The 11531-nt window shown below is 40.1% G+C and overlaps 1 protein-coding gene and 1 pseudogene across 1 annotated transcript; both read left to right on the forward strand.

The window, feature by feature from the left end:
* The first annotated feature begins 4156 nt into the window (after positions 1-4156).
* Positions 4157-5096, forward strand: LOC107160349 (annotated as a pseudogene).
* A 4936-nt stretch (positions 5097-10032) lies between these two features.
* Positions 10033-10968, forward strand: LOC107160350 (olfactory receptor 2L13-like). The gene has a single exon (XM_015507028.1). The coding sequence runs from the start codon at positions 10033-10035 to the stop codon at positions 10966-10968; it is 936 nt and encodes a 311-aa protein (XP_015362514.1).
* Positions 10969-11531: the final 563 nt, after the last annotated feature.

The raw sequence follows: 11531 nt of genomic DNA on the forward strand, positions 1-11531 counted from the left end.
ATTTCAAGGAGAAGAAAAGGGAGTGAGACTACTCTGTGCTAAACACAGTGCTCAGATAATTGCATCATCCCAGATCTCAGCTGTGGTTGTTGGGAGTGAGTTAGCTGAGGCTCAGACAAACAATTGGCTTATTGGTCCTGGGCTGATTGTCTGTAACTCTTTTTCAAGAACATTCAGTCTCATTGTATTAATTATTATTGCTTTTTTGTAACTTTTGCAAAATGAACTCAGCCACCTACACTTGATGCAGTGATATGTGTTGGGTTCTTTCAAGTGAAGGATATTTCTTTCAACTCTAAGTATTTGAGCAGTATGCCCAGTAAAATGACAAAGGGAGACCATCATTCTGACACCCTTGTAGTCACAGAAGCAATACTCCCCAGGTTTTAGTGTAACCAAGAGAGTGGGGTTTCAAGAAATTCTGGCACATGAAATAAGGTGCAATACCCAATAAAGAAAGTTGCTGGTCATCCATGGAATTAGACCCTCATGTCTAACTCCCAGATCCTGACACTTCAATTACAGATGAATGGGAAGTAAATAATCTCATCCATTATCTGAAGTATGCAAGTTTTTAATTTAGTAAAAAAGATCACAATGTAGCAATCGCTATCATCTTTTTGATGGTACTCTGAACTCTCTTCTGATGAGAATCTAAATGTAAACGTATGTCTCCTTATTAAATAACTGGACCACGGAAAACATAAACTTACAGCCCGTTGTGTGATCAGGGCTTGGTACTGCCAGAGATGCTGGCACCTTTCTTCATCCAAAATGAAACCTGGACTAAACAAAGGAGTGGAGAAAGTACTACAGAAGGCCCTCATGCCCTAATATTCAGTGCACATATACTACACAATGATGTAAAAATAATATAAACTCACATATCATTAGTTTGAACATTCATACTAATTTATTTCAGAAAGTCATATTTAATTCTCTGCTGAGAGCCTACTATGCAATAGCCCCTGAGCCAGGTGGCAGAGACAGAGGATTCAATGGGTCCCACCCTGTCCCTTGGCAGCACCCAGCTGTGCTGATGTGCCCAGGCTTCAGGGGTCCTTGGCATGTTTGGGTTCCTTTGATAAACCCAGGGTAGCATCAGCTGTCCTCATTGCCCACTGCCCAGTCTCTCCCATGGATTCCCCCTCTTAGCTCTCTGCTCAACCAGATCCTCCTGTGTGAGCTCCAGAAGGAGACCTGACCCCATGTCACACACACTAGCTTCTCATCTGGTCCAGAACAGAGTCTGAGTCCTCATCCCTCCCTTCACAATTTTCCCGAAGTCTGAAACTTCCAGAACCCTCTTGTCTCTGCTGCTGCCCTGATGACCCAGGCAGGCTCCCCCAGGACTGGTCCTGCTCCTCAGTCTGTGCAGAGTGGTCCAGAGCCTGAGGGCCCCTGCAGCACCTCCTTGGAGTGGTGCTCAGTGCTGCTTCCCAGCTGTCCCTCTGTCCTTCCTTCCTGCTCTATGGTTCTTGCTGTCACTAATGTCCACACAGCCCACAGCATGTGTCTGAGCTGCTGCTCTGTTGTCTGTGACACTCACTAAATATGAGCTCCAGACTGTGGAATCTTGTGTATTTTAACCACTAGAGCGAGGAGCACTGCCATCAATCATTGCATAATTCGAAGGACCATGTGTCACCTTGATGGGGATATTGTGTTCATCTTCTCTGTGAGGTCATGAAATATTTTCCTAGTGTAGTTAGAAGCAGAGAAGCCGACTATCCTACCTCCCCAGTTGCCTTGTGATTCTGTGCTCCTTTTGGGTTCCTGACCATGCATATTTAATTCTCAGTGTGTCTCAATTAGATAGGCATCAAAAAGCTCTTCCATTTTTATGATAAACTCTCTTCCACATTTTTATTCATTTTTACCAGAGTTATATGTTGTGACAATTGATTTAAAGTTACTAAATATAAATAATGACAACAAACTCTTAATAGCTTTTCTTTCCTTTGGAAAATTAATAATGCAAATTGATTATACAATTAATACCTGGACATAATGTGGCATTAGTATTTCTGTAAGATGGAAAAACACAAAGATATGAAGTCAATAATCTCATATCAAGACTAGATAAATAAAGAAGTAAAAAACATAGACTGTAAATATAAATCATAATTTCTCCATATTTGGGAGAATGAATGATAGAAAAACTAATTTCCTGGACTGGGATGACTCAGGATAAAAGAGAGGTTATTTAGAGTGAAATTACAGTTATAAATTCCCAAGTAAAGGCATGGGCACAAAAATGAAGACAATATTATTTAGGAAGGGAATATTGCTCATTTTATCTAACTTTGATTTTCACTCTAAATGATTAACACCTTTTACTTTAATGATTAACTCTGAAGATGAGAATTATGAACATGTTAGCTATAATTCCTAAGGAACCACTGCTCACATGCTTCCTACTTGCACAGCTCAGCATAAGATCCACCCTCCTGCCTGTACTGGGTAAGAACTAAACTACAGTACAGGGAGATAAAACCAACAGCCCAAGATCCATGTGCTCTTACCTCATCTCAAACATGTAATTAGGCATGATCTCTAAAGGAGATCAAGACTAATACAAATTGAATTGAACAAATTGTTCTGTACAGAGTAAGACATTTTCCAATGGATGACTAAATGCTTAAAAATACAATGTAGGCACACAGGCTCATAGTCTGATATGCAACATAACTTAATTTAAAAATGTTATCATTCACATCAATGAAGTCTATTGTATATATGTGTCAAATGAGGACACAAATGCCTGAATTTATAGAATTTGTGCTATGGATACATTATAATAAATTATGTAATATAAAGAATAATTAACAAAATTAGGGCATTTAAAGATTCCTATAGAAATAAGAATATCTGCAAATGTGTTTCTCCTTTATCTATACCTGTGCTACATGTCTATTACCATGATAGTTTTAACTGCTGCTTTGAAAAACAGGTGAGTTTTGCCAGTAAATGGATGGAACTGGAGTCTATCATGCTAAGTGAAATAAGGGCAATCCCCCCAAACCAGAAGTCGAATGTTGTCTCTGATACATGGGTGCTAACACACAACAAGAGGACAGGGGAAGGATAAAAGATCAGTGGTTACACAATGGTGAGCCAAGAGAAGGGAGGGGAAGGGAATGGGAAAGACGTGGAATGAATCTGACCTAAGGCTGCTATGTTCACATCAGAATACACCACAGTGAGACCCCACCTCATGTACAACCACAAGAATGGGATCCTGGAGAGAAGAAGATACACTCCATGTTTGTATAAATGAGTCAAATTAAACTCTGCATGTATAACTAAAAGAGGAAATAAAAAAAATCAGGGTGAAAATTACTTTGTATGTTATTTGATTTGTCACTATTGTCATTTGTTATTTGCTTATACGAAGAATAAAATCATGCATGACTTACTTTGTTTTAGAGTTTGTAGGGCATCAACAATAGAATGTCCTCAGGGAAGAGCCACTATCCAGAACACATTTAAATCAGGGTGAATCTCACAGGACACACAACAAGTTTACCTACAAGAACTTTTGGATGGTGGCCCACTTCTAGGACCAGCAGAGCAGCTTCTGTTTAGGAGATAAGCAGCACAGCTCTGGGAGAAGACCCTGGCTTACTCAGCTGCAGCAGTGCCAGTGGGGAGGGGAGAGGAGGCACTAAAGGTGTGGAGGAGGCGAGGTCACTGAGGATGCAGACTCAAGCACACAGGGCACTTCTGCGCCCCACAGGCCACGTCTGTGGTGAACCTGAGTGCTGAGTTGGGGAGCTGGGAAAGCAGGATCCTGGCTTCCTCGGGGCTGAGCCTGGTGCATAGTCCTAGGAAACTCCTGTTAGTAGTCATCAGGCAGGAAGGCTCCAGCTACCTCACTGGGTTTGACACAAGTGGTACTCGAGTTTATATCTTAAAACATAAGATATACATCTGTCTATGACTTGCTGAATTGGTTACCTGAGAGAACTGGGACTGGGACATTGAGTTTAGGTCTCAAAATCAATTCAACAAAAGCTACACTGTTGGAGAAAAATTAATCCCTTCTTTACAAACACTAATAAAGATGATTCCTTTTTCTTTTCCTTTTCTGTTTCATTTCAGGTTAAGTTCTTATTTTGTTTATATTTCAAAGAAATTAAAGGAGTGTGTTTCCATGGAGAAATGGAACCAAACTTCAAAGGATTTTATGTTGTTGGGGCTATTACCCCCAAACCAAACTGGCCTTCTTCTTTTGTTCCTTATTATATTTGCATTTGTTCTTGCCTTGGTGGGGAACTCCGGAATAACTGCCCTCATCTTCTTGGACCCACGGCTCCACACCCCCATGTACTTTCTCCTCAGCCAGCTCTCCCTCATGGACCTGATGTACATCTCCTCCATTGTCCCTAAGATGGCATACAACTTCCTCTCTGGCCAGAGGAGCATCTCTTTCCTGGGCTGTGGTGTGCAAATGTTCTTCTTTATAACCATTGCCTGTTCTGAAGGCTTACTCCTGGCCTCCATGGCCTATGACCGCTTTGTGGCCATCTGCCACCCCCTCCACTATCCTGTCCGCATGAGTAAAAGAAAGTGTTTGAAGATGATCATAGGAACCTGGATACTGGGGTCCATTCACTCTCTGGCATATACCACCTATACCCTTCATCTTCCTTACTGCAGGTCTAGGGCCATCAATCATTTCTTCTGTGAGGTCCCATCCATGATGCCTCTGGTCTGTATGGACACCTGGATCTTTTGAGTATATTCGGTTTTTAAGTACAGGCCTGTTTCTCCTCCTTCCTTTCCTTGGCATCACGGCCTCCTGTGGACGGATCCTTTTTGCTGTCTTCCACATGAGCTCAAAAGAGGGGAGAAGAAAGGCCTTCACCACGTGCTCCACACATTTAACCGTGGTGACGTTTTACTATGCTCCTTTTGTCTACACTTATCTCCGGCCCAAGAATGTCTGCTCACCAACAGAAGATAAGAACCTGGCTGTCTTCTACACCATCCTCACCCCCATGCTCAATCCCATTGTCTACAGCCTGAGGAACAAGGAGGTGCTGGGGGCCATGAGGAGAGTGTGGGGGATGCTCTCCTCCAGGAAAAAATGAGAATGGCTGTCCCTGCTTCTCTGCATTGCTTTTATTTTTTTTGCAGACTGTAAATCTCTAGAGCAATGCTGACCTTTAGATGTATAATATGATCCACACATATAACTAGATTTCTACTGAGATATTCATCAGTTAAAATTCATTAGATGATATATTGATTACTATATATAACTATAATAATTATTATATATTTGGTTAAAATGTTACAATTAATATGAATAATATCAATTAATTTCACATTATACTATATTATATATAGTATCTTGTTTCATAGAGTAATAATAATACAATATTGGTACTCTTATTGATATTTATCATTTATACATATCTTACATGAATTATTACTGTGCTTGTATATATAATTTTATTCTAATTTTGCTCAGCGTTGTGTCAATTATATAAACCATAGCAACTTGAACTTTTCAAATATCAAGTGTCCCAATGTCACATGTGGCCAGTGTCAACTAAAGTTAGTACCTTTTGGTAACTTCAGTCCTCTCCTTTAGGACCTAATGTGCCTTGTTGTTCTCTGTTCCCTGTTCTTGGGATAAACAATTGTACTCCAAACTCTTAAAAATAGCCATTTGTTTTTCTTGTAAAAGTTAGTTTTAATACTTGCAGAAATAAATAAGTTGAAGTGGTTCCTAGAATTCACCATTATTACAGCTCTAATTGTTCTCCTTGCAATATAATATGGAAAAATGTTCTTTCTTTCATGGGGACGAAATAATACTGTTCTCTTTTATGAATTCTTTGACAAATTATTTGCATGTAACAGGGTAGAGGAGAGTGTGGCTTTGGAGTCATGAATCAAAACCTCCAGAGATCAAGCAAGAAGCAGTTACCATGTCTATATACTCCACCGGTAGCTAAGCAGATTACACACAGCCACCAATGCAATTTCTGGCCAATTGTCCTTGCAGCATCCAATCAAGGAGCATGCCATAGAACAAGCGCTGGGATCATAATATGTGGCCTCACACCCAGGTCTGTGAGTAACTGAATCACAGAGATTTGAAGATCTACTCAAGAGCACACCGGATCCTAGGGTAGGAGTTGGGGACCAAGGGGGAGAGTCCTGCAGAGCCCAGGTCATGCAGCATTCACTGAAGCACAGATGTTCTCCCTACAAACTCCTTCCTTGAATCAAAGTGATTCTTGAATAAAGACCATTACAAAGTGAGTCTGATGTTATTACACATTGTCTGACTATCTGCCAGGTGCACACAGGGTGGGGATTTTATAATAGAGCCTCCTAAAGTTGATTTTGCAGGAAGTTTTCTAAGAAATCTGATTGGACTTTGAAGCCTCTAAATGAAATGAACTAATAAAGATAGATTTAACACATACACAAAAAATGCCTTCCTCTAAGGTCTTCACCACTCTTTATTGTGCTTTGCAGAATTTGGAATGACTTCTTCTATTCTCTACCTGAGATATCATGAGGGTCCTGACCTTTCAGAATAAACCAGGTGCAGGTCACTTTTATCAGGAAGCTTTAGGTAATAGATTCCATAGAGCCAGAATAAGTCCTTCAGAAAGCTGATCACAGCTCTGTGCTCATCTGTAGGAGGAATGACTGTGTATGAACCTCAGCTAGAGATGACACAAAAAAGTGTTCATTAGAATAAATGTTTTGTGTCTACTATGACATCTATAACCCAAATTGCCACCTATGTAGGAATGGTGAGGTCAGCATTTAACATCATCACTAGCAATAGGAAACTGTGAACTAGATCAGATTCAACAGCAGGAATCTACCACATCATCCAATGTATTAATAATGCCAACAACATGTATGGGGTAGGAATTACATAAACTATATAATTTTTTCAGATACTGGAATTATAGTTTGTTAATTGCAAAGAAGATAGTGTAGGAAGGCAAAAGAAAGTTTGGAATTTGTGAAAAGTGTACAGAGGAGGGGTAGAGATAGGAAGCAGATAATGGCTGTTAAAAAGGAAGAAAAAATAACTTAAAGTAATAAAATATTAAAAGAGAGGCAGAGAAAAAAACAGAAAAAAATAGTTATTACTGGGGGAATAGAGTGAAGACAGTGCAGTAAGAGGAACAAAAGCCAAAAAAAGTTTGGAACAAAGAAATAAGTTTACATTATTACAACTCAATCCCACCAATAATTTTACCCCACCTACACCAAACCATGGTTACCTAGTGAATGGGTAAAGAAGAAAGCAANTGCAGCACCTCCTTGGAGTGGTGCTCAGTGCTGCTGCCCAGCTGTCCATCTGTCCTTCCTTCCTGCTCTATTGTTGCTGTCACTAATGTCCACACAGCCCACAGCGTGTGTCTGAGTTGCTGCGCTGTTGTCTGTGACACTCACTAAATATGAGCTCCAGACTGTGGAATCTTGTGTATTTTAACCACTAGAGCCAGGAGCACTGCCATCAATCATTACATAATTCGAAGGACCATGTGCCCCTTGATGGGGATATTGTGTTCATCTTCTCTGTGAGGTCATGAAATTTTTTCCTAGTTTAGTTAGAAGCAGAGAAGCCGACTATCCTACCTCCCCAGTTGCCTTGTGATTCTGTGCTCCTTTTGGGTTCCTGACCATGCATATTTAATTCTCAGTGTGTCTCAATTAGATAGGCATCAAAAAGCTCTTCCATTTTTATGATAAACTCTCTTCCACATTTTTATTCATTTTTACCAGAGTTATATGTTGTGACAATTGATTTAAAGTTACTAAATATAAATAATGACAACAAACTCTTAATAGCTTTTCTTTCATTTGGAAAATGAATAATGCAAATTGATTATACAATTAATAGATGGGACATAATGTGGCATTAGTATTTCTGTAAGATGGAAAAACACAAAGATATGAAGTCAATAATCTCATACAAAGTCTAGATAAATAAAGAAGTAAAAACATATAGACTGTAAATATAAATCATAATTTCTCCATATTTGGGAGAATGAATGATAGAAAAACTAATTTCCTGGACTGGGATGACTCAGGATAAAAGAGAAGTTATTTAGAGTGAAATTACAGTTATAAATTCCCAAGTAAAGGCATGGGCAAAAAAATGAAGACCATATTATTTAGGAAGGGAATTTTGCTCATTTTTATCTAACTTTGATTTTCATTCTAAATGATTAACACCTTTTACTTTAATGATTAACTCTGAAGATGAGAATTACCAACACTTTAGCTATAATTCCTAAGGAACCACTGCTCACGTGCTTCCTACTTGCACAGCTCAACATAAGATCCACCCTGCTGCCTGTACTGGGTGAGAACTAAACTACAGTACAGGGAGATAAAACCAACAGCCCAAGATCCATGTGCTCTTACCTCATCTCAAACATGTAATTAGACATGATCTCTAAAGGAGATCAAGACTAATACAAATTGAATTGAACAAATTGTTCTGTACAGAGTAAGACATTTTCCAATGGATGACTAAATGCTTAAAAATACAATGTAGGCACACAGGCTCATAGTCTGATATGCAGCATAACTTAATTTGAAAATGTTATCATTCACATCAATGAAGTCTATTGTATATATGTGTCAAATGAGGACACTAATGCCTGAATTTATAGAATTTGGACTATGGATACATTATAATAAATTATGTAATATAAAGAATAATTAACAAAATTGGGGCATTTAAAGATTCCTATAAAAATAAGAATATCTGCAAGTGTGTTTCCCCTTTATCTATACCCATGCTACATGTCTATTACCATGATATTTTTAACTGCTGCTCTGAAAAACAGGGTGAGTTTTGCCAGTAAATGGATGTAACTGGAGACTATCATGCTAAGTGAAATAAGGGCAATCCCCCAAAACCAAAAGTCGGATGTTGTCTCTGATACATGGGTGCTAACACACAACAAGGGGACAGCGGAAGGATAAAAGACCAGTGGTTACACAATGGTGAGCCAAGAGAAGGGAGGGGAAGGGAATGGGAAAGACGTGGAATGAATCTGACCTAAGGCTGCTATGTTCACATCAGAATACACCACAGTGAGACTCCAACCTCATGTACAACCACAAGACTGGGATCCTGGAGAGAAGAAGATACACTCCATGTCAAATTAAACTCTGCATGTATAACTAAAACAGGAAATAAAAAAAATCAGGGTGAAAACTACTTTGCATGTTATTTGATTTGTCACTATTGTCATTTGTTATTTGTTTATATGAAGAATAAAAACATGCATGACTTACTTTGTTTGTTTTAGAGTTTGTAGGGCTTCAACAAGTAGAATGTCATCAGGGAAGAGCCACTATCCAGAACACATTTAAATTAGGGTGAATCTCACAGGACACACAACAAGTTTACCTTCAAGAACTTTTGGATGGTGGCCCACTTTGAGGGCCAGCAGAGCAGCTTCTGTTTAGGAGGTGAGCAGCACAGCTCTGGGAGAAGACCCTGGCTTACTCAGCTGCAGCAGTGCCAGTGGGGAGGGGAGAGCAGACACTAAAGGTGTGGAGGAGGCGAGGTCACTGAGGATGCAGACTCAAGCACACAGGGCACTTCTGCGCCCCACAGGCCATGTCTGTGGTGAACCTGAGTGCTGAGTTGGGGAGCTGGGAAAGCAGGATCCTGGCTTCCTCCAGGGCTGAGCCTGGTGCATAGTCCTAGGAATGTTCCTGCCAGGAGTCAGCATGCAGGAAGGCTCCAGGTACCTCACTGGGTTTGACACAAGTGGTACTCGAGTTTATATCTTAAGACCTTACATTTGTCTATGACTTGCTGTGATGCTTACCAGAGAGAACTGGACAGGAACATTGAGTTTAGGTCTTAAATTCAACAAAAGCTACTGTTGGAGAAATACAATTCTTTCTTAAAAAACACTAGCAAAGATGATTCTTTTTATTTTCCTCTTCTATTTTTTTTTTCAGGTTAGTTCTTGGTTTTTATTTTGTTTACATCTCAAAGAATTAAAGAAGTGTGTGTTCATGGAGAAATGGAACCAAACTTCAAAGGATTTTATTTTGTTGGGGCTGTTACCCCCAAACCAAACTGGCCTATGTCTCTTGCTCCTTATCATATTTGCATTTGTTCTTGCCTTGGTGGGGAACTCCGGAATAACTGTCCTCATCTTCTTGGACCCCTGGCTCCACACCCCCATGTACTTTCTCCTCAGCCAGCTCTCCCTTATGGACCTGATGTACATCTCCACCACTGTCCCTAAGATGATATATAACTTCCTGTCTGGCCACAATAGCATCTCCTTCCTGGACTGTGGCGTGCAAATGTTCTTTATAAACATTGCATGTTCTGAAGGCTTAATCCTGGCCTCCATGGCCTATGACCGCTTTGTGGCCATCTGCCACCCCCTCCACTATCCTGTCCGCATGAGTAAAATCATGTGTTTGAAGATGATCATAGGAACCTGGATACTGGGGTCCATTCATTCTCTGGCATATACCACCTATGCCCTTCATCTTCCTTATTGCAGGTCTAGGGCCATCAATCATTTCTTATGTGAGATCCCATCCATGATGCCTCTGGTCTGTATGGACACCTTGGACTATGAGTACATGCTGTTTGTGAGTGCAGTCCTGTTTCTCCTCCTTCCTTTCCTTGGCATCACGGCCTCCTATGGACGGGTCCTTTTTGCTGTCTTCCACATGCGCTCAAAAGAGGGGAGAAAAAAGGCCTTCACCACGTGCTCCACACATTTAACTGTGGTGATATTTTACTACACACCTTTTGTCTACACTTATCTCCGTCCCAAGAGTTTCCGCTCACCCACAGAAGATAAGAACCTGGCTATCTTCTACACCATCCTCACCCCCATGCTCAATCCCATTGTCTACAGCCTGAGGAACAAGGAAGTCCTGGGGGCCATGAGGAGAGTGTGGCGGATGCACTCCTCCAGGAAAAAATGATCATGGCTGTCCATGCTTCTCTGGATTGCCTCTTTTGACATAGACTGTAACTCTCTCAAGCACTGCTGACCTATAGATGTATAATATGATCCACACATATAAGTAGATTTCTACTGAGATATGCATCAGTAAAATTAATTAGATGATACATTGATTATAATGTATAAATATAATAATTATTACATGTGTTACAGAGAAAATGTTTTTTTTATTGGTTGTTCAAAACATTACAAAGCTCATGACATATCATCTTTCATACATTTGATTCAAGTGGGTTATGAACTCCCATTTTTACCCCAAATACAAGTTGCAGAATCACATCGGTTACACATCCACATTTTTACATAATGCCATATTAGTGACTGTTGTATTCTGCTACCTTTCCTATCCCCTACTATCCCCCCTCCCCTTCCCTCCCATCTTCCCTCTCTACCCCATCTGCTGTTATTCAATTCTCTCCCTCGTTTTTTTCCCCTTTCCCCTCACAAACTCTTATATGTATTTTTGTGTAACAATGAAGGTCTCCTTCCATTTCCATACAGTTTCCCTTCTCTCTCCCTTTC

This window comes from Marmota marmota, unplaced genomic scaffold, assembly GCF_001458135.2.
Source record: "Marmota marmota marmota unplaced genomic scaffold, marMar, whole genome shotgun sequence".
Lineage (NCBI taxonomy): Eukaryota > Metazoa > Chordata > Mammalia > Rodentia > Sciuridae > Marmota > Marmota marmota.